The sequence below is a fragment of the Phodopus roborovskii genome, unplaced genomic scaffold (assembly GCF_943737965.1).
Source record: "Phodopus roborovskii unplaced genomic scaffold, PHOROB, whole genome shotgun sequence".
In the NCBI taxonomy this organism is placed as follows: Eukaryota; Metazoa; Chordata; class Mammalia; order Rodentia; family Cricetidae; genus Phodopus; species Phodopus roborovskii.
Window position 1 is genome coordinate 17574343 of NW_026126549.1, and position 25739 is coordinate 17600081.

The following is a 25739-nucleotide window of genomic DNA, read 5'->3' on the forward strand; positions in this document are numbered from 1 at the left end:
CTAAGAAATAAAAAACCAAACTGAAAGGGGGAAAGGTTAAAAGTGGGTATTGAGATACACTATGTCTACACCTTGGGTTCAGATTACAATTATCACATCAGCTCATGGCTACCGTCCACCAGCTCTCACAGGTTGCCTTTACTTATTATTTTGTTTTCCTATTATCAATGCTTACTTTAAGAAAAGCTTCTAGAAAAAGACTTCTCTTCAAACAATTTCAACATGGTTTAAGAAAGTGAATCCAGACTATTAAGAATGACCAGTATTTACACATCTATAAGGAAGTAAGATCTCAAGTTTGAAGCCATCCTGGGAAATACAGTAAAACCTTGTCTCAAAAGAGAAAAGTTAAAAAAAAAAAAAAAAAGAATCATAAGCAAAGTAAATTCTTAATTCATCCTCAATATTTTTGTAAACCCCAAACATACAGTGATACTGGAGCTGTGCCATAGTGAACAAATACATAACAGGAGGGCCCTAGGTTTCTCACGCTGCCCCTCAGTGTGTCTCGTGTCTGTTTGTCTACCAGTTCCTCACTCAGTGAGCTGTTCTGTGCATGTGGGTGTGACTGGCCCCATCAGTACATCTAGGCTCGATGCTTTGCCGCACACTTCAGTATTAGTTCTTCCTTCTGCTTTTAGTTCATTCCCAGTCTTGTCCCCTCTTGTTGTACATCTCGTCGTTATCCCCACTTCTTCACTGTTCATGTCCATATTCTTCTGTCTCCAAAGTTCTAAGTCGTAACAGGCATGGAGAAAATCCGAGTGTGGAATACCCTTGAGAAAGCAACAGGAAAAAGGAGCGGGATCCCGGGGCCTCCCAGATGCCGTTGTTGCCAGTCTGGGTTGGACAAGGTCTTTAAGAACAAACTGGCCCAAGCTAGCTCCTGTGAGGAGATGTGGGTCTGCCTGACAATTTAACAACTGACTGTGAGCATGTCTCCTGACACACTCCCTGTTCAGCTCAGTCTCTTCTGGAAGTAATCTATTTCCCAAGGTGAATCATCAATGGTTTTAGTGACTAGACACTCAGAAGGAGGGGAGAAACTACAGGGGTTTCCTGGTTTTGATTTCTGTAGCCAGACAACCCAAGGCAATTCCTGATAATCAGGGGATGTGTCATAATGAAATGAGGAAGGCTGCTGAGAAGTCGGGGTACCTGGACTATGGAGTGCCAAGGGAAAACGCTCTCTGATTCCCTGGAGAAAGGCTCCTTTGCTACCATTCCTTTGAATTGTTCTTTTGCTTTTAGCCATCTTGATATCATTAATTAAAATTTTATGATGTTCTTATCATCCAGTCTTGTCTGAAAGACAGTCTATCTCTGTTTTTAATTCACAAGTGATAACCCTCTATAGCACACCCCAGCTTTGATCTCTGATATATAGCTGATATATATATATATTGCTACTCCTCCCTTCACTTCCCAGGGATTGCTGGGGTTACAGGCATGGGCAACCTTGCCAGGCTTGACAATCTGCTTCTGATTTTGTTTTCCCACTTAACTTCATCCTTTGTCTTGTTGCCCATCTTTAGAACCTGAAATGTGTGTCCTTCTAGCTCTATGTTTGAATAGCTGATTTCGCTGGCTTTTTTACACCAAGAGACCGACTCCCTGGAGCCTGAGCGCACACCCTTCAGAGGCCATAGATGAGTAGGCTCTTTCCTAGTTGACCATTCATTTCCCTATCTCAGGATTTGTGTCCAACAAGCACTGTTTTTTGTTCATTCTCTGGGCTTCTTAATTATCAGCCACAGAGATTTGGCAAGGTAAGCTCTCCAGTGGGAAGGCAGCTACCCAAGAGCAACACGAATGTGCGAAAGCAGCACTTGTTCTAACAAACTGGCTCCGACTCTGCAGATCAGTCCAGTTCTGATGAATCAAATCCACTTTGAAATCCATAAAGGCTCAGTGTGAACCCTTCCGTTATGTAAATACTCCCCGGTAGAGTTCCCAGGAAGGTTTAGACCTGACCGTGTTCCCTTTACAGACACCAAAATAAGTATCTGCAAACACCTACATTTCTGTACTTCTGGGTAGTAATATGTACTCCAGAGTTCATTTGAATGCAGAGAAACTTCAAATGTCAGGTGAGACAGGACTGCTGAAATCAAGGCTCTGGTTGTCTCTCATGAATCTGCTTACAGGTTGCGGTAGAAACCTGACACTTGGAGGCATTAGCATCTTGCTGGTAAATGCTAAAAGACAAATAGATTTTTTTTTTCTAATTGCCTCTATTCAAAGTGTCCAAACCACAGGTTTTAGATCTAGATGAACCAACCCCCACCACCCCACCCCCACCCCTGCCCAAGAAAGTAAAAAGCTGATGATGGAGAGAATGAGCTTAGATGAATGGAGTATTTCCCCTAAACAGTGCTTCAGAAGCAATGCTTGTCCAGACACCACTAATCCCTTTGCTTCCTTTGATGCATCTACAGTCTCCAGTGACAGGAAATTCTTATTTCTTTTAAGAAACTAAAGCACAAAAAGACAGTGAAAAAGCTACAAACTGATTTGGCAATAGCTAAGCAAGAGGCGGCCATTACTGTCCTGGAACTCAATGAGAAGATAAAGACACTCTGTGAAGGAAGGTCTTTCTCTAGAGGTCAGTATTACCACGTGACAGGTGCACATTGGGCTCTCATTCTGGGTGATGCATGTGGATTGATCGGCAGCGAAAACACAATGCCAGGTGCTGTACCTGACAGCATTCTGGCCTAGCTGCTGGCCTGGCCCAGCTCGGTTAGACAACACGTGAGTTGAGGCAGCACAGGTCTGGGAACTTCAGGGTGGATTTGCTTTGACCTTCTGACAGAGGGGGGAACATCTCTCTATGTGTTGAGCTGGGCTGAGAGGCACCTGAGAAATGTCCCTTGCTGAGCTGGGTGACAGAGACAGAAGCACAGAGCAGGAGGAGGACAGGGCACTTTAAAGTCTGAGGCTTTCGAGGGGGCTTGGAGTGCCAGGCAAAGACAGGCACAAGGAAAGCAGAAATAAATTCTCCCTTGCCAGTGGATGAATGAAGCAGGAAGCAACAGGGAATGGGACTTGGGAATGAAATCTGGGTAATTCAGACCAACCGTAATGGCTATATAGATGCGTGGGCATGTGTATGTACAGGTGCCTGCGATGACCAAAGGTTAATAACAAGAGCTTTTCTCTATTTCTTCCCTCCTTAATGTGTTTTAAGGGTGTGGGATGTTTCATGAATTTGCATATCGTCCTTGGGCAGGGACCATGCTAAGCTTCTTCGAAGGTTCCAGAGTTAGTGTGCATGCTTCTGAAGTGAGTATGACTAGGGTATTCTGATAGGTCAAAATGTAAATTGATATTTAAGGGGAGGAAAGAAAAAAGTAACTCCCTTAGCTAATACACTGATTAAAATACATTAAAATAAATAAATAAAAAATTTGCAGCCCTTGTAAAAGTTGCTTGTGTTATTGGTGAGGAAACTGAATCACTGGATGGTCACGAATTCTTTTAACTTTTTTTAGATTTATTTATTGTATTTATGTACATGTGTATGAGCCTGTATGAATGTATGTGCTACACACCTGCAGATGCCTGATCCCCTGGTGCTAGAGTTCTAGGCTGTTGTGAACTGCCATGTAGGTGCCGGGAATTGAACCTGATCAAACCCAGATCTGCTGCAATACCAGTAAGTGTTCTTTACCTCTGAGCCACCTCTCCACCCCTTCTTAAGTCAATATTTTCACATTCTAACTCAACAGACAGTCTCTACTGTGAAGCCTTACCCTGAACTCAACAGTCTAAGATTTTTCGAGTTCATTGTGGTCCCAGACTAATATTACTTGGCATTTTCAGACACCTGGTCACCTTGCCATGCCTCTTAATCTCTTCAAAATTGTGAATTGTGTGAAAAGATATCCAGGAACTTCTAATGCACAATGGCTTATATATGAAAGACCAATTCTCTCTCTCTCTCTCTCTCTCACACACACACACACTTTTACACTACTACGTCTTCCCAAGTTTTCTTGGGTCTTTTTGTAAAATGTTTGTTTGGGGTTCTTAGAGAAAATGGCAGATGCCTCAGGTTCAAGAGCTTAAGGAGAAAGGATGATTTGTGATTCTTGGAAACAAATCAAGAAAGAGGATAATATTAGCTAATGAAGTGGAATCTTAGGTACCCTTGGGGCAACTCTTCATCATCCACCTCTGCTGCTTTCTGCACTGAGACTCCTCTGTCTTAAGTTAGATGTCTGTGTAGAGGATAAAAGCAGCAACAATCTGCACTTATCACCTCTAATAAAAAGAAAGCAAACATTTCCCTAGCCATTGTAGTTAGAAAAACATCTGAGAAGAGGCTATCTTGCTTGAGTTAGGTACCCATCCCTGGATATCCCTGTGTGGCCTGGGCTGGGAGATGATGGATGAATAGGCTTACATCATGCACCCTCCACTGGGAGACAAGGTAGAGGGGAAATAAAGTGGGGGAAAGAAAGAGTCCTCTGCCTGGCAGCTGCCACTGGAAAGCTTAAAACTGGACAAAGGAAGGGGTATCCCATTACAGGAATGGAGAAAGACAGCCCAATATCAATACCCTGTCTGCTATGGTCAAGTTAAAATATAATGAAATACCTAATGAGTCATTGATCCCAGGGATATTTACACTTGAAAAGTAGATTTCTTATGGTCCAAGAAACAACTATGGTTTAGACTCCATAACAGATGTAGTAAACAGTTTGAGGAAAGATGTGCCAGCGTCTGTCAGTGATGGGGTGACCACCCACAACAATGGCCTGCTTATGGTAACAATTCCCACTGAGGGAAGGGAAAGTGTTGATTGTAAGTAGCAGGTCATGTCACTGGATTACCATGACACTACTTCTCTGTTAGAGACAACCCGATGGTTACAAGCCTAACAGATTAATGGAATATTTCCAAATAAAACAGACATCTCTGCTACCCAAACATGCCATTTTTTCCCCTTTGTTTGCTTTGTTTTCTAAGCAATCAGTCACCTTTCAGACCTTCTGATCAGAGAATGTTCCAGAACATACTTATGTTCAAATTTAGGAACAGTGAGATGCCAAACTATTTTCCTTCTTATACATGAGTTCGGCTGAGAATAAAAACACTCTTGTTAAAACCAAACAAAAACAAGAAACCTAGCACAGCAGGAGTCTCACAGCCCTAGTGTTTGATGGTTTTATTTCGTGCATGTAGTCACAACCCAAAGCAGATTGCTTCTGCCATTTCCAGAGTCCACCCCAGAAGTGCTTTGTTGACTGCCAGGGCTACTGGATTCCTGGTGTGCTGGGGTTTTCACAATCTGAGGGAGCCTACTTTTTAAATCACAGTAAGGAGGAATGGACCACTCTTCTCCCTCTTTACTTTAGTGAGATAGACTTACTCAGTTGGGGAAGGGACTTAATGCACTGAAAATAACTGGAAGGACAACTTAGGTAGGGAAAGCTTTGGTTTAGCTCTTGGTTTCTGAAAGCTCAGCCCATTTGGCTCCTTGGTTTCTGGGTTGTGGTGAGAACATCATGGTGACAGAATCTTGTTTCAAGTCTGTTCACTGGATGGAGGGCTGGAGGCAAAGTAAAGAGGGGAATAGCCTGGCCAAGGCTGCCTTCAAAGTCATTCCCAGTGACCTATTTTTTCAACCAGGCCCCCTCCTACTGTTTCTATCCCCCTCCAACAGTCTGTTCCAACTGGACTGCATCCATTGGTAAGCCATTCATTCAGTGAGCACAAAATGCCCACAGGTGTGTACCTTACCCATTTTCACCCAAGTTACTTTATAAATATTTTCCCCACCCAGTCCTGTTGCTGATTGAGTTACTTGGTAGCATATAAAGTCTAATCAGAATCTCTTTAACCAGAATATGTATTTCATGCTTGCTTCCTTAGAAGGATATATATTCCTTAGATTTTGCTGTCTTTGAAAATTTTAATTAAATTTTCTTATGATGTATAACTTGCCTCAAGTGAGAGTTGTATCACCCCTTAAGCCATCTTTTAACTTTACTCCCATTTAAAGGATATTCTCACTTGGCATTGGTGGCATATGCCTTTAATCCTAGTACTCAGGAGACAGAGGCAGGTGGATCTCTGTGAGTTTGAAAACAGCTTGGTCTACAGAGTTCCAAGACATCCAGGACTGTTATACAGAGAAAGCTTGTCTCAAAAACCAAGCAAACAAAGAAAGAAAAAGATCAAACAAACAAACAAAAGGATATTCCCTAGGTGGTACTGGTCTATTCCAGTGCAGACATTTCCAGGATTCAATGTCTGCCTAGAGCCAGCCACATTTGGGGATGAGAACTTATAATAGAAGGAATATTTTCCATTTCAAACACTTGACAAGTTACCCCATGACTTCTGAAAGTCAAACTGTTGCTTTTCTCTCTGTATTCTTCAGAAAATGGAAAGAAGTAGCACTGCCACCACCCCAGAGTTAAGTGGAAATATTTTCAGGTGAATCTTTTATCCCGAGTGCCTCACACTAAACTTCCTCTCCAATGTTCCTCTGTCCTTTTCAAGCATCTTAAAGACCAAAGCTCCTGTTGCAGTTAGGAGTTACAGAACTAGGGATTAAGAGATGAAGAAAATGTCCCAAGGCTAGCTATGGCAATTCTCCCATAGAGTTTATACCTTAAACCCCTCTGAAATGATTATACTGAATTATATATAATCTGTTGGTTTAACCTCAATTATAGTCAAACAAATAGCAATTTAAAAATCACCACTAAGGTATAGTAACTACCAACCTACAGAGTCCACAAGTATGTCCCAAAGAAAGAACACTGGACATAAATTAAATCTTAACTTGGTCAAATTAAGAGCATTTAAAGAGAAGTCAGCACCGGGCTGAGTTCCACCTTGAATGACTGTCCAGTGTATAGTGATGCTGAGCAATGCCACTCTATTCTCATCCACAGCTTTCTCAGAGGCTGTTATTCTCCAGACCAGAAAACAACAGCTTGCCTAGAAGTCCTACAGACACCTTCCTTCTGAATGCAGGATCCTGTTTCACCAGTCAACCTAGAGTTGTACAGAAGGTGACTAGGCCAACCCCGGAAGCTCACTGTGTAAACCATTTGTGAATCTTTCAAAAAGCACTGCTTTTTAATGACACCATGCCATTAGATGGCAAGGGGGTCATTATAATGGCTATTGAGGACAGCCTGCATATCCCAAAGGATGTCTTTATCTTGATAAATAAATAACTTTGGTGGAAACAAAAGATGATTTCTCTCTTTCAGAAGGCATCAGTCCCCGACATGATTGCAGAAAATTCAAGCAATACCACAGAATTTTCTCAAACAGAAGCACTTCTGAAATAGGGTCATTTGTGCTAGAGTAATAAAAGCCAGCCCTGGACAGCAGAGAATTTAGGAAAAAGTAGGTGTGATGGTGTCAAGGAAATACTTCCCAATACAGGTTTTTCAGAGGTTTTATAGGTGCCACTTAGACACTGCCTGATGGGTTGCCTCCTCTGTCCCCAAAGAGACCCATTGCACACTAAAGCCAAAGCCTTCTCACTGATTTTCAAAGTCACTAGGAGACTTGGCACTCACCCCAAGAGTCCCTAAGAAGCTGAGCAATCTATTACACAAGATTCCAAGAAACAAGCCTTGCTTCGACAACTGGAGGCTGTAGCCTAATCCATTATGCACAAATTAAGGTAGTGTTCCTTTTCAAAATGACACTTCAGAGACCTCCAGCCCTAAAAATCACCAACATATAAACCACCACACATAGATGGCGATTTTATTGACTGCAAGTGACAGAAACTGAAATAAAATCACTTTGAGCGGGAAGCAAATTTTTAGCTGCCAAAGCTGGCTTGGAGGCTGAGCCATGGGACCTGGGAACTGCTCAGCTGGTTCCTCTGTGGGTGTTGGCCCTGTCTATGGCAGGCATAGGCTAGGGACAGGTTCCAAGGCTGCCCAGGCTCACAGTCTGTATTCACCATCTGCTGTTTCAGCCTGGGCAGAGCAGCCTTCCCCTCTAGTCTGTAATGGAGTACAGTTTCCCTTTGGGGACCCCTCTCCTATTCTCTGTAGTTTTGTGGAACTGGCAGGCCAGGCATCTTGCTTACCTTGTGTAGAGGATGTCATATGTAGGTTAGCCAGTCACACTTGCTTTTCCTAGGACCTTGATTCTTGAGTTCAGTTGACATGGAGGGACAGAAAAACAGCAGAGCTAATTACTCTGGGAGTTGGCCCCTGGACACTGAGGATATTGCCTAATGGTTTTTGATACCTGTGTCTCAACTGCGGCACCCATGCTAGTTGCCATTATCAAAGCTTCTTCCAGTTCTGGCAACCTTATCTGCTGACCTAAATTAATCCCCTAAATTTTCCTAAAAGTAGTGAGCATTGGATTGCAGTACTGGTAACGAAAAAGTCTTATTTTACATCCAATGCTAGGGAGCCCAGTTTCTTTTTGATAATCTCTAGAGAAATCTCAGGGAAGGAACTGAACAACACTTAGACTGCATTAATGTTCCTTGGATCAATTACTGTGGCTGAGGCAACAGGCTGCTATTGTAGTCCATATCTAAGCCTGGTGCCAGAGGGCAAGGGCCAGGGAATGTAGTCAGATAAAGGGGGGCACTTCCAGGACTGAAGAGAAGTACACCTGTCATGGTCCCCTATGTTCTGCTTTAGTTACACCTCATAAAAGCAGGGAGGAGAGCCATTCACTGCCTGTCAGGGAAGAACACCTCGTCTTCTCTTTATCAGTTTCATTACTGTTTATTTAGGCTCTTCCTTTATGAACATTCTGGAAATCCCTTTCTTTTCTAATGAACAAAAGGTAAGAAGATCCATTCTGAAGCTCTTGGTTGGGGGCCAGTGTTTGTAGCTACACCAGCTGTGGGAATTCAGTGATGTCAAGGTCCCCTCCGCCCTTTGTTTGTAAGACTAATTTTGGAAGTACACCATCATCAGGAAACAGCGCTCCTTCCTTCTGTCTATCCCTTAGGAATGCTTTATTTCCTTTTTCTCCCCCCCCCCTTTTTTTTTCTTCTTAAGTCTCTTGGGTTCTATATTCAGAGAGGTTGGATGAAAGGGCAAGCATGAGCTAAATGTCAGACGAGGCACATGGGAATGGGACTGGGACCCTGCTCCCTTGCAGAGGCTTCCTTCTCCACTGTGGCCCCCGCTGTGCACACTGCAGGGGAACACTGTTAAATACTGCAGCAGAGGGCAGAGGAGGAAGGTGCTTTCTTCCAGGAAATTTACTCATCAGTGTCCGGCCCTCCTTCGTTAAATAACAGCAGATGGATGTTTCAGACACTTAGTGGCTGCAAACAATTGTCAAAACCGATGCAGCTGTCCCTCCTTTAAACCTCTTGTTGACAAAGTGGAGAACATTAGTGATGTCCTCTTCTTTGGCTCCCCAGGAATGTCTCTGGATTTTATTCAGGGATTTGATGTTTCCTGATAAGACACTGAAGGTAGATTAATAAGATTGATCATATGAGTAAATTTGCCTTAAAGAGCAGATGTTTGGGGGGGAGAGGAGGCAGAACTCATCAAATCAAATATACAGGAGCTCAAAAAGAAAAAGAAAAAAAAAAAAACCCTGATTTCTGGGATGGAGTTAGACACGTGCAGTGAATTATTTATTAAATATATAGACAAATGTTGGTCTAGAAAGAAGTGTAGGTTTTTTAAAGAGTTTTAAATAACTTCTCCCTACTTCATGGTCTCCTTTTTGTGAGTTTGTAGCCCACCATATCCAATATATGCTGTTCAAATACTCATGGGCATGGGGTTAATCACTGGAGCATGGTTAGCCAATCCCCCAGAGTCCAGACATTTCCTTTAAAAAAAAAATCCCTCCTTTAGCAGCTATCAACTGTCAACACTTCCTCAATATTCTCCTTTAAATTTTAGGTAGAGAAATAAGACAAAAGAAAGAAATAAAAAAGGTATAACATTCATAGAAAAAGATAAATTATTCCTGTTTGCAGATATATGATCTTATGCAAAAGAGGTTCTAAAGCCCCACCAGAACACGTTTAGGACTTATAAACACTTTCAGTAAAGTATCAGGGTCACAAAATCAACATACAAGAATTGATAGCTTTTCCATATACTAATAATGATCCTACTGAGAAAGAAATCGATGAGATAATCAAGTCACAACAGTTTCAAAAATATAATAAAATATTTAGAATAAAAGTAATCAGAGAAGTGGAAGGCCTACAGTGAAGGCTTTAAAACCCCAAAGAAAGAAATTGAGAATGGCCTAAGATGGGCAGGACGTCTCTTCTTGGGGAGTGGCAGACACTGGCTGCATTACCAGAAGTGATCTGCAGATCCAACCCAATTCCAATCAATGTTCTAAAATCCTTCATTAAAAAGTAACAAATAAAACAGGAAAAGAAATTCTAACATTGACATGGAGACACAAAAGATCACAAATAACCAGAACAATCCTAAAGCAAACGAACGTCGCTGGGAATAACACCACTCTTGAATTCAGGTGAACCAAGCCATAGGAACAAAAGCTACATGGGATTTGGTGGGGGGGGGGGGGGGGGGGAGGCGGGGAAGCAGGTGCCTAGATAAAGAAAGTAGAAGACAACAGAATCAGAAGTAACTCTACACAAGCACGAGTTCCCAACTTTCCATAAAGATTTCAAAACATATATTGGATGGAAGTTGGCCATTTTCCTTAAATGACATTGGAAAACTGCCTTTCTACATAGAGAAGAATGAAGCTCTGTCACTATCTCTAACCCTGTAGAAGAAAAAATTCATTAAAAATGGATAAAAGTCCTTAATATGATACCATAAGTAAAACTGTTAGGGGGCAATATAAAGTACTTCAAGGAATAGGCTGAGATTAAGCACATCTGAGAAGGGATCCCAAGTATCTCAAGAAATAATACCAAGAGCTGACTAAGTGGCACTTACATGACATTAAAAGACTCACAAAGCAAGGGAAACTAGTAAGAGCCAGAATACAGAATGGAAGAAAATCTCTGCTAGATAAACATCTGTCAAGATTAATATCCAAAATATACAAGAAATTCAAATAACAAAAATAAATGAACAAAAACACACTTGTAGTTGCTTTTTTCTCTCTTTGGGGGCCCTCCACCCAGCTCCCAAATAAATACACAGAGACTTATTCTTACTTAGGAATGCCCAGCCTTAGCTTGGCCTGTTTCCAGCTAGCTTTTCTAACTTACATCATCCAATTTCTTTTTAACTACCTTTCGCCTCTGGGCTTTTTAGCTTTTTTTTTATTCTCTAATCTTTTTTCCTTCTTACTCCATGGTTGGTTGTGTGGCTGGGTGGCTGGCCCCTGGTGTCCCCCTCTCCTTCTCCTTTTCTCACTTCTCTCTCTCTCTCTCTCTCACCTAGATTTCTCCCCCTATTTATTCTCTCTGCCTACCAGCCCTGCCTATTTCTCTCTCCTGTCTTGCTATTGACCGTTCAGCCCTTTATTAGAACATCAGGTGTTTTAGGCAGGCAAAGTAACACAGCTTCACAGAGTTAAACAAATACAGCATAGGAACCAGCTACAGCACATCTGAAAATTCACCCAAGAGATTGTAATTCAACATACCTGTGATCCTAACATACCATGTTTATGATAGTACTACTGACAAAGGCTAAGTTACAGAATCAACCGAGGTGTCCCTCATTAGAAGAATGGGAGGCAAAACCAGGAGAATATAGTGTGTGTGTGTGTGTGTGTGTGTGTGATGGGATTTTATTCATCCATGAAGAAGAATGAAATCAGGCCATTTGATGGAAAATGGAATGAACCAGGGATGATCATACTAAGAAAAATAAGCCAGACATTTAAAAAGTCATATTTCCTCTTATTTATGGGACATGGAATTTTTTTTTTTAACAAATGTGTAAAGTGAGACAGAGGGAAAAAAAGACTAACAGGGAAGGTGCATAAGAAGAAGAGAGTAAGAGCTGGTGAATGTAGTCAAAGTGCATAATATACTTGAAATAAGTTGTGTTTATAAAGCCTAGAACTATATATAATGAAAACACACTAGCAAAAATCCAAATATGGCTTGAGAAGCAGGGCACACCAATATTCATGCTTCTGGATTTCATGTTTCATTAGCATGATTTTTAATCAGTGTCATAAATAAATCGTAAAGATACCTATGGCTGAATACATGCTTCATCAAAAGAGTAGCAGATTTGGGGGTGAAATATGGCTCAGTGATATAGCATGGGTGTGCTGGTTGGGTTTCATTAACTTGACACAATGCAGGTCATCTGGGAAGAGGGAAACTCAGTTGAGAAAGTTCCTCCATCACATTGGCTTATAAGCAAGTCTGTGGGGCATTCTCTTCATTAATGATTGATGTGGGAAGTCCTGTCCACTATGGGTAGTACTGCCCCTGGGCAAGTGGTCCTGGGTTATAAAGAAAGCAGGCTGAGCAAGCCACTAGCAAAGGCCAGAAACAGCAGCATTTTTCCATGGCCTCTGCTTAAGCTACTGCCTCCATATTCCTGCCTTCAATTCTGCCCTGACTCACTTTGATAGTCTGTCAATGGGGAGTTGTAAGACAAACTAAACCCTTTCCTTCCCAACTTGCTTTAGGTCATGGTGTTTATCCCAGCAACAGAAAGCAAAATGAAACATCAGGCTTATCATGTGCAAGACCCCAGACTTAATAGTCAGTATAAGCCAATAGAGAAACACATTGTAAGTAAAATGTCATCAGTTTATCAAAGATTTTATTTTGAACATTAGGCTTTGCATTTTATACCAGTTGGCTGTTAAAAAAAAATGTGACCACAAATTGACTTAATGACTTGAGGTAAGAGTAAAGAAAGTTATCTCTCTTTCGTTATCTCAAACCTAACAGTTACTGTCATTATGCATTAGATGGAAGACAATTCTTGAAAAATCTATCCCCTAATTTATTCTTAAATGGTGAAATAGAATTAACTACATTGAGAAATATGTAAGGAAAGGGGTGGATATAGAGAATTTAAATTTTATTTGGGAGGAGAAGGGTGATGGGGCAATTATGAGCAATATTTGTAGAGAAAAAAATGTTATAAATAAACCATTTATTGGGTGCTGGGATGTAGCTCCATTGGTAGAATGCCTGTTTAGCATGCATGAGGCTTATGGGATAATATGTAGCTAGGTTGACAGAATGCCTACTTAGCATGCAGAAAACCTGGGAACAATCCCCAGCAGTGAAAAAAAAAAAAAACCCAGAGAATGGAGGGACAGACTCATAACCCTTGCATTGAGGTCATAGAACCAGAAGGGTCAGCTCCAAATGTTCAGTGTCATCCTTAGCTGTGCCTGTTTCAACCAACCTGTTCAAAGTGTGTGGGGGGGTCATTATTGTACTTGGTCACTAAAGATGTTATTAAAATTGAAATTGACACTCAGGATAGTTTTATAATTCATTTGGTGACTGCCAGTGTGATCTGCTGGCATCTGCCTCATGGTGGGACCAGTGTTTTGTTCTTTAATGTTTCCACGTTTTACACTGTGTTTTAAGGAGAGCTTAAGTAATCATAGATTTAAATTAACGTTCATAAATCTGTATTATTGTTGGTGAGATGTACAAGTAATGGCTATTTTAAAGTATAGGCAAGAATTTGGTTAAATATAAAACCATGATTTGGGGTCAGGAAGAGAAATAGTGCAGAGTAGATTTGTGTGCAAATAAAAGGACTAAGAAAATAATGTTGCCCATTGTTTCAAGTCACAAGGAATTGGCAAGAAGCCAAATACCTCAGGAGACAAGATTAATACTAAGTATATCTGTCAACATCCTGTTTCCAAATCCCAGCCAGGAGTAGAAGTATCTAAAAACATCCAAAGAGGGTTTGCCCAAGAATGAGTCACATACTATGTATGAGAAAGTCATAAAACAATCAGCCAGGGCCACCAGAAGTCAAGCAGACCTTCTTGATCTCCTGAGATCTGCAGATGAGACAATGGAGGACTAGAAGACCATGGTTCTGCTCTACTGCCTGGGAAGCTCCAGGAGGCAATGCGGAAAACATGAATTACACAATGAGTGATGTTCAATCACTTAACAAAATCTCCAAGCCTGTTTTCTTACCTGTAGTGTGAGGCTCAAAATAGCTACTTTGTGGGAACGGTTGGTAGATTAATATCATTGTACATAATCATCTGGCACACAGAGAATCAACAAATGCCAGGTCTGGTTGCCCAAATCCTGGGATTAGGATCGGTACAAAGACAGCCGATACAGAGGTGCCCTCCTGTATCTTAAAAAATCCTCTGCATGTAGGACTCTTCTCAGAAAGGGGATAGGGAGAGAGGGAGATCATTGTACTATTCTATAAATACTTAGGCCTTTAATAATCTAGAAATATCAAGTGAGTCAGTATTGTATAAAATGCCAAGTGGAACTTTCTAATTTTTCCAGAATAGCAACACAGTAGGAGCAGAAATCTAATAACTAAGAAATACACAAATGAACAGAGCTAAAGGATCTTTCTGAAGAGAACCTTTTATACTTAAACATGTGTGGCTGCCAATTTTATATACATGTATTCCAGATTGGATTTTACAAATCATAATGGCAAAAAAAAAAAAAAATCCCAAAAGCAGAATGAGAATCCTAATATTCAAACATCAAATGAGTTCCAGCAGAGAGGTAAAGATTACTTATGTCTTTATAACACGTGGAGAAATGAGAAAAATATACAATTTTTCCTAGTTAGGTATCTCTATTGTATTGGCCTGTCACATGAAAACACATACCATGTCACAATATGTACTTAGTGAGTGCAGTAATACATACTTCCTAGCATGTTTGAAGCACTAGGTATATTCTCCAGCACCAAGGATAGGTTTTAATGAATAACAAGCAATCTTACTTCTTGTACATTGTAGTTGATTTTTTCTATTTGTTTGTTTTTTTTATTTTGTTTGTTTTTGTTTGGTTTCATTTTTTACTCTTTGGGGATCAGCCACCCAGCTCCCAAATAACTTGCTTACAAATGTCCAGCTTTTCTAATTTAACCTGTTTCTCTTCAACTGCATTGTGCCTTTGGGCTTTTTATCTTTCTTAATTCTATGTCTTTCTTACTCCATGGCTGGTTGTATGTCTGGGTTGCTGTCCCTAGGTGTCTTCCTTATCTATTCTTCTCACTACTCTCTTCTCAAGCCTAGATTTCTCCTTATTTTCTCTGCGTGCCAGCCCCACCTATTCTTCTTCTGCCTAGTTATTGGCTGTTCAGCTATTTATTAAACCAATCAGGTGTTTTAGGCAGGCAAAGTATCACATCTTCACAGAGTTAAACAAATATAACACAAAAGAATGCAACACTCCTTTGTGTCATTAAGCAAGTATTCCACGGAATTAATGAATGTAACATATCTTAAACTAATACTCTGCAACTTTATATTTTAACTGCATTTAATTATACTTCAGGTGTATAGACATAATAGTCATTAATCAAGATTTATTAAGGAAGGATAAGCAATTTGTGGTTTCCCAGCCAGGTGCTTTCTCAATCACTCGACTGCACACTTTCTTAAGAGAGTCCAGGATGCCCTCTGATTAATATCTTCTGGATATATAATTTGGGTTGCTTCCTGATGGCTGAGAAAGGTAAAAATTATACACAATTTTAGAATGAAAAAGAATCTTCACTAGGCCAAACTTAGTTTGTGATTTAAATGAAGCCGGCCATATTTTGTAGTATCCCTCAATAGTACTATAGGTCTTTGTTGTATGTTAAATGTTTTTCAGTAGTTTCAAAGACTTAACAATTAAGCGATTTTTATACAAGTAGCATTTCCATCTTCCCTTGGAAAGCCAGAAGGTCTGGCAACTTTGGACTTGAGTCTTGCCTGACAACCTTTGTTTAGATCAGAACACTGGCCACCCACTGCAAAAGTTCTGCTCAGTTGCCCTTCCCCCATCCCATGTAGTGACCCTGAGGCCAGGGCTACCCATGTCCACACTTGCACAGTGCCTGTCTGATATAATCCACACTTTAAAGTCAAATCAAAAGACTGATGCTAACTCTAGAAACTAGCTGTGCCTTTTTCCATTTCAGAAAGCCTTTAATACTTACCATTTCTTAGTTGGTGATCTGAAAGGAGTTAGCAGATAAATACAGCCTAAAGTAAGAGTTAAAAGAAATGAATAATCAGGTGAAAATAGTGCCACCTGAGATAAATATTACCCATCAGTAGTTACGTGGTTTGATCTTGGGTTAGAGCTGTTATCCATTTTCTTTTCTCCTTCTCTTCTTTTTTATGTTTAAGCAGGGTCTGCCTTCCAGGCCCAGAATATGTGGTTCTCTTCCCTTCATCATCCAGGTGCTAGGATCACAGCTATGCACCATGACACCAGCACTAGAAACACTCTTGAAGGAAACTATCAGAAAAATGGATTACTTTGTATTTTTCTCCATGCTGAGTCTCAAACATGAGGCCTCATGCATGCTAAACAGGGACTTTGTTCTGGACCTACTTACAGCCCACCCACTTTAATATACTTTTTTATTGTTTTGGGTTTTTGTTTGTTTGTTTGTTTTGAGATAGTCTTACTCCAGACGCAGCTAAGGCTGCCCTTGAACTCATTATATGATCAAGGTTGACCTTGAATTCTCAGTCTTCCTGAGTGCTGATATGAGAAATCAGTACTATTACATTCTCATGTATGATTACTTTTTTATCTTTAAATTGGTTTTATTCAGCTCTCAGAGATTAACTGACATAAACAAAAATCAGTTGTCTTTGTACTATTTAATGTTTGTGTACATATTCATTTGTTTCCTGTGTATTTTTGCAATATGACCCTATGGGGTGGGCGGTAAGCTAAGGCAGGACTCTACCACCAGCTATATCCCCTGATTCAGAATTTTAATTTTTAATGAGGATGAATTCGTCCCACTTACCCACCACAGAAATGACTGCTCTTTTCTTCTTGCTGTTGGTAAGTCCTAGATCCTAACCCTGTCACTCTGCTCCTCCCCCCTTCAGAGAAGCAACCTTTCTGGGCTCCCTAATGCTTGCCTTGCATTCTGTGCTCTCTGCTTCCACTTTATTAAATAAAGATTATATGCAAAGAACTATACTCCTGGTGTAATCCGAAGGTCTGAGCCATGGTGAAATGACTGAATGAGGATGCTGGCTCCAGACTCAGTATCTTGGATGTTTTCTCAGACTTGAAAACGATTTCTTTCTGAATTTAATCTATTACCCAACTGTAACTTGAATCTTCAGTTAAATTTGTTGTATATCTTCCCTAAAACTTGTTCAGAAAAGTTTTATGCCTTTCCTCCTCTTTTCCTTTGAAGCTTTTGTTATAACAAAAGGCAAAGTGGATGTGTTTAGAGATTCCTCACCTGTGACCAAAAAAAATGGATCTGGATTATTTTACTTAAAGCAAATTTAAAGGACAAAAAAAAAATTCTACATTCAATTAAAAAGTGAATACTACAGCAAAGTATTTCCTACAGAAAAGAATTTACCAGAAAGAAATGTACATCTATCCATAATTAATCCATATTGAAACTGCAAAAATAATACATTAGGAAACTAAATAAATATAAAGTAACAGACCCTTCAGGAAGACACTGAGTTGGATTTCCAGGAAGACAGTTTTGAATGTCTGTGTTAAGACTCATGGGTTTTAAGGAATCCACAAGGATGACCCCAGCTATGACTCTTAACAATAGTAGAGAGGGTACCTGAATGGGCCTTCTCCTTTTATCAGATTTGTGACTACCATAATTGTTATCGTAAACCCTTCCAGTAATTGGTGAAAGCATATGCAATGACCCACAGCCAAGCACTGGCCTGAGCTCCTGAAGTTCAGCTGAAGAAAGGGAGGAGGGATCATATGAACAAGGGAGGTCTAGACCATGATGGGGAAAACCACAGAGGCAGCTGACCTGAGCTAGTGGGAGCTCACAGACTGTGGACTGACAGCTGGGGAACCTGCCTAGGACCAAACTAGGCCCCTTAAATGTGGATGACAGTTATATGGCTTGATCTTTTGTGGAGTCCCCTGGCAATGGGACCCAGGACCTATCCCAGGTGCATGAATTGGCTCTTTGGAGCCCATTCCCTATGATGGGATACCTTGTTGAGCCTTGATACAGAGGGGAGGGGCTTGGTCCTGACTCAATTTGGAATGCCAAGCTTTGTTGATTCCCCCAAAGAAGGCCTTAACCACTCTGAGGAGTGGATGGGAGGTGGGAAGAGAGGAGGCTGGGGAGGTGGGTGGGAAGAGGCAGGTAACTAGGGTTAGTATGCAAAATGAAAATAGGCTTTGCAAGATTTTTAAAAATACTGTTTAATGGAAAAGAAATTTAGGCACCAATGGCATTATGTAATTTCTGTTATGGTGGAAGTTCCACCCAAATGGTGACCCCCTCCTCCAGAGATGCTCAAAACCACTCCCGAACAGGGTATTTAAACTCCCCCACCACCACCCAAAAAATAGAGGTATGGTTTTCTAGCCTCTCTTTCCCATCTCCTCTCTGGAGGGCTGGAAGACCATCCAGGAGTGTTGTATCCATTAAACGTGGGCTTTTTGTAGTTTGGTTTGATTTGGTCTGATTTAAATTGGAACATTGTCGGAGAGACTTATTGGGGTGTAAAACCTTTTCAATTTCATTAAAATTGCTATATTTCCATTGAAAGTTTTATTTAACTTTTGTATTAGAATGGATGATCTACTGTAAGAATTGCTTTTGAAGAAAAAGGTATCATCAGTAAGAGTAAAAGGGATTTAAGACGCTTTCAACTTCTGACATATGTTATTTCAAAAATAGCTCTAGCAATACTAGAATGTAAATGAATTGCTTCAGGAGTAATTACTGGGCAAGATTTCATCTAGTAAGCCTATTCCCAGTATCAGATGAGAAGCTAGACATCAGGGGTAGTCCAGCAGTAATGGCTTGAAAGAGCTATATTCAGCCTCATTATTAACGTGAGAACTTAGGAAACAGATAGCTTAAAAACATACTGGAGTAGATGCTAATGGCCTGGAAGAGACCCTAACAACATCAAATATTAGTTACCAGAGGAGAAGGCTGGTTTAGTTACGTGATCCAGTTCTCAAATAATAGAAATCTTATTTTCAGGTACAGTGACCAAAGAAAGGGGGAAAACAAAACAAAACAGAAACAAAATCCCTGAAAGCATGCCTCACTGAACAGTAATGACCATGCAGTTTTGCAGGTAGAGGGAGGAGGGAGGAGCTAGCAGGAACACAGCACACCAAGAATGCAGAGACATGGAAGGGGCAGACCCAGAGGCGAGGAGACCTCGCATGCTGTGTTGCACTCTACAGCCTACGTTGTCCTAAAGCAGCCTCACTAAGGAGGTCAGGAAAACTGGAGGTCACTGAAGACCGAACGATTCTAGGAGAAATGCAGTGACTTTGAATTTAGAGAGGACTTGCGGGTTTCCTCATAACCCCAGCGGATCTGAGGCACACAGGCCATGTCTAACCAGTGTCACTGTGATCAAGGGTTCTGTGGAGACTGCCCCCAGGCAGTGGTGGTATCAACTAGCTGTTGGAGAAGAAGAAATGAAATACAGACTCACTTTGAAATTTAGTTTTAAGTTTTATAGGAAGCTAATTTTAAACTGTGGGGTGAAACTTGGGAGTGAGGTCTTTATTTTGCTTTTTATTGGGTGAAGAAGAGGAAGACAGTGAATTTGCTCCCAATAAAACAACAAAAGCACCCACCCAACCACTGAACAGAGTTTGAATCCAGAGGGGAGAAAGAATACCAAATAGAACTCACTAGAGACCAGTGTTTTCAACTTTCTTAATGCTGTGGCCCTTTAATACAGTTCTTTATATTGTAGTGCCCCCCCACCATAAAATTATTTTGTTGTTACTTCATAACTGTAATTATGCTAATTTTATGAATCCTGATAAGCAGGATATATGATATTATATCAAGAGAGCCACAGGTTAAGAACCACTGCTCTAAACAGATGAAGATATTCAAGTAAAACAGGATGGGTTCATACTTTCCAAAGGGAAATAGGGCTCCAGCCATGAGGCTCCTGACTGAGACTTCCAGCAGTGCAGGCCACTGACATAAAGGAGAGAAAATGCTGGAAGAGTTTCTGGGATAGCAAAGGGACTGGCTTAATCATAAGACTCCAATGTCAATATGCCAGACAGCTTAATCCTGAACTTAAGGTAAATATTGCCTTTCACCCACCAGCCCCAAATGCAAAAGATAAAATAAAATAAACTTATCACGAGTTTCACATGAGAATGAGGAAAAAAAGTGAATGAGAACAAGCTGTGCGTGCAGACTCATGTATCTTGCAGTCTGCTCACTTGCTGGTTTCCTGAGTATTGGTAGAAGGACCCAGTCCTGTTCTTGACCTTGTAGGAGCCAAATCACAGTATCAGTACTCACAAAATTGTACTGCATTCTCATCACAACCTGTGCGTTCATCTTTAGATATCTGTCCATATACCTTGGATGTGCAGCTCATTCTCTGCTATGGCAACTGGCGTATCAAGGAGACCCAGGCTCTGAATTCTACATGGAAAACAGGTCCTTCTAAGGATGCCCCCATGTTAATATTTTCATTGGCACTTAAGCAGTGGCTTAAGGTTCCCAGAGAAAACTGACTAGTTTCAGAAAGTACCTGCATGCATAGGTTGTGCATTGTGTGCAGACTGAATCATTGTTTGCCCAGGAGATTTTAACATTCATTGTGTTTGGTTCTCAGGGGAAAGAATGTAGAATGGGGAGAAACAGAAAAACTGACAGCTGGACGTCAGCTCTATTGAGCTTAATATTTTTCCCCTGTGCCTTAGTTTCCTTATTGCTCTAAAACTGGAAGAGAATTATACAATTTTGTTGAGAAAAGTATGGAAACTCTCTCTACCACGTGTCCCTTTTTTTGGAGGTGTCTGCTCTTCCTAGGGATATAGGTCACAAGTTTCCATTCACAGATGCACACGTGACATGGAAATATGTTTATTCTATTAGTTGCAAGAATGTCATTGAGATCAGTGCAGAGTTTAGGGAAGGGGAATAGATTCTGTCTCCTCATAGGGTGTGGCAAGCCCATTGCAGAAGAACATGTGGGGCTGGACATGCCGCTGTGGCCATCTTTGGAAAATACCATCTATCACATGTGGTTTGCTTCATAACCCAGCTTTGAAGGTCAGGAGCCGAGTATAGCCTGTTGGTGTTTCCTTTGTAATAAATTCCATTTCTCCTCAGGCCAACAGATTCTTAAGAGTAGATTAGAAGGAAACGTCAATATAGGGAAGCACATTAAATGTTATGACATTTACAACTGCACCTGCAATTAAAGGAAATTGTCATCTTCTCAGCTGTGTTTTCATGAATAGAAATGGGCAACTTTGTAATAAAGATGGGAGATATAGGGACTTTTCTCTTCTGATGGAATGTCTTTTAAAATGTTTTTATTACAGAGACATTGTGTTGAAGTGATACCCCTCTATGGTTCACAGCTTATTAAACAGTCTCTCTTTTGAAAAGGATCAGACCATGAATGGAAGGAAAAAAAAAACCCAGCTGGGCTCAAAAGAAAGCTGTGTTCCCTGAAGCATATATAACTGTTTTTAAATTTTTAAATCTGTCAGTTAATTTTTTCATACTTTCTATGTGTCTGAATGTTTTGCCTACATGTGTGTATGTGCACCACATACATGCCTATGAATGGTTGTAAGCCACCCTGTGGGTGCTGGGAATGGAACCCAGCTCTTCCTTAAGAACAAGTGGCCTTAATGCTGAGCCTTCTCTCCAGCCCTCAAATTTTAGACATAAACTTAAATTTGATCAAACAGTAGAGCATTTCATAAATCCCACATAATAGAGTATCAATGTATCGTAACCAAAAAGGTAGATTCCCTATGTGCAGAGCACTTGGGTAATAAAACTTATCCCATGTTGTTTTACTATAATATTCTTGAGAATAATGAGCTATTTTATTAAATGGTGACATTGCTGTGTAGGCAGCGTCATAGAAAACCATCCTTAATGAATCACCAGATAATTTTGAGTAGATATTAGCCAAGGAAGGAATGCTTAGCCAGTTATTAATAAGTCTATCTCTCATCTTTCATTTGCATTTCTATTACTGTTCAATAAGGATTTTGTTCTTGTGGAAAACATGTGAGGTGATACAAACTTTGTAAAACTTTATTCAAGTCTTTTTGAAATTTGAATGATTTAGAATTCTAAACATATACACAAAGAAAGCCCAAGAAGAGTCACAGAGTCAATCATGTAGCCATACGGAGCAAACCCAATTAAAAATAAGAATGAGCATGATGAACTCCCGAGGACTGAATGAAATAAATGAAGAATGTCACTTCTGCAGCAGTGTCAGAGAAAGCCCAGAGGAAGTTTCACATGGCCTCAGCCTTGAAGCTCTCCCCATGCTCCTGGCCATTCATCTGGACTCTTGCCTCACATTTTTGATGGTTCATCTCTAACCTCAGCATTCCGAAGCTATTGAAACCAGTCCTGTCTGACTCAGCCCTTTCTAACCAACTATAGATTCAATTATCTGGACTTCCTGCTTAGAAATATACTTACGGCCTATTTTGTATCATTACTTGAAGGTCTTGTTTGATTTTTTTAATTAGCATTTTCTTTTGTGTTTGTTTGTTTGTTTGCAATGCTGGAGGTTAAACCTTTATTTGTCGAACAAACTCCAAGTTCCAGAAGTAGCCAGTTTACTTACTAGACCTAACAGAAGGAAAATGAATTGATACCCCTTGTTTTATTGAGATAGAAATATGTCAGGTGTAGTGAGTTATAAGCAAGACTATCAGAGGGTCAGAATAAAATCTCTCTACTGGTTCTTAGGGGTCTCTTCTATTCACAAGGCTCCTTGTGACATGGGGATTTCTTTGAAAACCAAGAACTAGTCACACAGGGCTGTCTTCAGGTGGAGTATGGCCAGAGCTGTGTGGCAGCTTCCTTGGTACAGGGCCTAAGTGGAAGAGTTGACCACACTTATCTGCTGGATCACGGAGAATTGTGCCCTTTAGCCCCTAGTTCAGACCCTTATGGGCAATTTAATAAGGAATACTCTGAAAACAAAAATCTGGCGTGTTCCTAAAAGAAAAAAATTCTTCAGCTTAATTACCCCAGTTTAGAATAAATTGTAAGGTAGAAATGTAGGTACTCTAATATGAGAGATGGCTGGGGCCTTGAGGAAGATGAGGAAAGCCACTGTCCTTCTAATTATGCTACAGAGCTCTCAGCAAAGCAAAGGGTAAGAATGCGTCTCCATGCCATCACATATGGCTAGAGCAGGGAAATCAACACTAGTAACTTCATGTTCCCTCCTCTACAACCATGAGGGAGATTAAGAAGGGAAACTAGACAGCTTATCTCTCAGGACCATGTTTGTCCCAACTTAGGAAGCAAAGATCAGGAGGTGAGTGAATGCCTAAGTACACACACACAGACCGGTGAGTGAACACCTGAGTGCACACTCAGAGAGGTGAGTGAACACCTGAGTGCACACTCAGAGAGGTGAGGGAATGCCTAAGTGCATAATCAGAACATAGTTTGGGGAACATTTTCAAAAGCCAACTGTGTGTGGCGCTTGATTGTTGTCCCAGCAATGAGGGGACTCAGGGAATAAAACTGAGGAGCTGCATGCCAGCTTGAGACCCTATCTCAAAAACCAAAACAAAATCTTTACCAAACATGGAGCATCAAGCAAGAATTCACCATAATTCTAAATAAGATAGAAATTTTCCATGACACTGTCCTAGTAATAATATGTTGGCTTTTATGTACTAGGACTCCATAGAATCACACTTACACATATATACGTTCATAATCCAAACACCATGTTTTATGTTTGTCTACTTGAATAAGATTTTTTTAATTTCAATGAATTTCTGTCCATGGCAACTCCAAATAGGGTGGGTAAAATGCATGTGTAAGTGAATAATTGTTGAGGAATGTCAATTTTTCTTTTAACAATAATAACCAAGTGATCTAGGGAAAACATAACATCCAGAAGCTACAGAATTGTGTTTTCCACTTGGATCTGGGCCCTGACATTCACAACATGCTTGCTTAAAAAAAAAAAAAAAAAAAAAAAGAAAGAAACTAAAAAGAGATAGAAAGAAAGAAGAAAGAAATGGAGGAAGGAAAGAAGGAAGTTTACTCAGTGCTCTTCAATTTACTCTCAAAGCTGTTTTTTTAACTGGATCCTCATCACAGTTATCACATAACTCCTACTTGTATGTGTATGTATCTTAGATGGCAGTGAAAACTGGACAAGGTGTCCCGTGTTAAACTCCTGTAGCCAAGTGATCAGTGATGTACATGACTTTCAAGTGTGATGAAGTAAAATGCCCTCTGGCAGATACTAATATTAAAGTTAAATGAGGGTAAATCTAATCGTGACAAAAAAAAAGTAACTATTACAGTCAGAATAATCACATGTGTACATGCACATACAGAGACAGACAGAAAGACAGGCAGGCAGGCAGGCAGACTGATAGACACATCATTCTTATCCTAAACCCTGAAGATTGTGAATCTTACATGGCAAAAAGAGATTTTGGAGATAAGGTTCAAGTTACAGACATTGAGATGGGAGGTGGGACTGGATTTTATTGAGTAGGCAGGCACACACGAGCTTTTAAAGCAGGGAATATTGCCAGGTTGTGGTCAGAGGGGAGTGAATGGGTACTGAGAGATGGATTCTTACTGACTCAGGAGATAAGGAAAGGGAGCTGGCTGCCAAGGAAGGTAGACAGTCTCTGGAAAATGTAAAAGAAACGCTGTAGACCCTGTCCTATCTTCCTAGTGTATAGAGATGGTGTCTTTGTTTGGTTTCTGTTGCTGTGAAAATCACCATGACGACAAGCAACTTTGGGAAGAAAGGATTTATTTCATTTGCTGCTTATAATGTGTCATGAAAGGACATCAGGGCAGGGACTGGAGCAGACATTGAACCTAGAGGAACACTGCTTACTGGCTTCCTCTCCAAGACTGGCTCATCCTGCTGTCTTAACCCACTCAGAGCCACCTGCTGAGGAGTGACAACACACACTGAGCTGGGATTTCCCACATCAATCATTAATCAAGAAAATGCCTTACTGACTGGCCTACAGGCTGACCTGAGAGTGGCATTTTCTCAGTTGGGGTTCCCCTTCCCAGACAATTCTAGCTACCCAGACACCTGGCCTCACTGGGCTTGGAGTCTCCTGAGACTCGTGGTGGACCTCTGGACACATTGGTAAGATGAGGAATGTGTGTTCTTTAAGCAATGGTTTGTAGTATGTTGCTACACAGAAGAAAAGAAAGCTATTTTGAAAGCTTCTTATGTCCTAATATGACCTGCATTCCTAGACTATGGTCATGCCAGGCCATGTAGAATGCTCAGTGACTGTAAATCCTTACTGAAGCTGGGTAGTTGTGGCACACATGTTTAATTCCAGCACTTGGGAGGCAGAGACAGGTAGATCTCTATGAGTTCGAGAGCAAGTTCCAGGACAGCCAAGGCTATACACAGAGACCAACTATGTCTTGAACCTCCACCCCTCTGTTTCTATGTACAACTCACCTTCTCACCTTCTGTATAGTGACAGTGTCATGTGATCTTCTCTGGCCAATGAACTATGAGCTTAAGTAGAATGGGTTATGAGGCAGGCTGAGAGGATGAAGGCTTCCATGAAGATTTTTGGTTCTCTGCCTTCCCTGTACATGCAAGCAAACTGGAAGGCTCTTAGTGAGACAATTGGTAGCAGAGGGTTTCACATCACA

General features: G+C 40.7%; 1 protein-coding gene and 1 non-coding gene across 2 annotated transcripts in view; one reads left to right on the forward strand and one right to left on the reverse strand.

Moving 5' to 3' along the window:
* Positions 1-25739, forward strand: part of Ccdc192 (coiled-coil domain containing 192) — a 176292-nt gene that overhangs the window by 117291 nt on the left and 33262 nt on the right. The window contains exon 6 of the mRNA XM_051201184.1: positions 2473-2605. Within this exon, the coding sequence (XP_051057141.1) occupies positions 2473-2605 (133 nt within the window). The remainder of the gene's footprint in view (positions 1-2472; positions 2606-25739) is intronic.
* On the reverse strand, positions 3188-3293 carry LOC127234334 (U6 spliceosomal RNA). Its single transcript, XR_007835573.1, has one exon. It is a non-coding gene; the product is annotated as a U6 spliceosomal RNA (small nuclear RNA).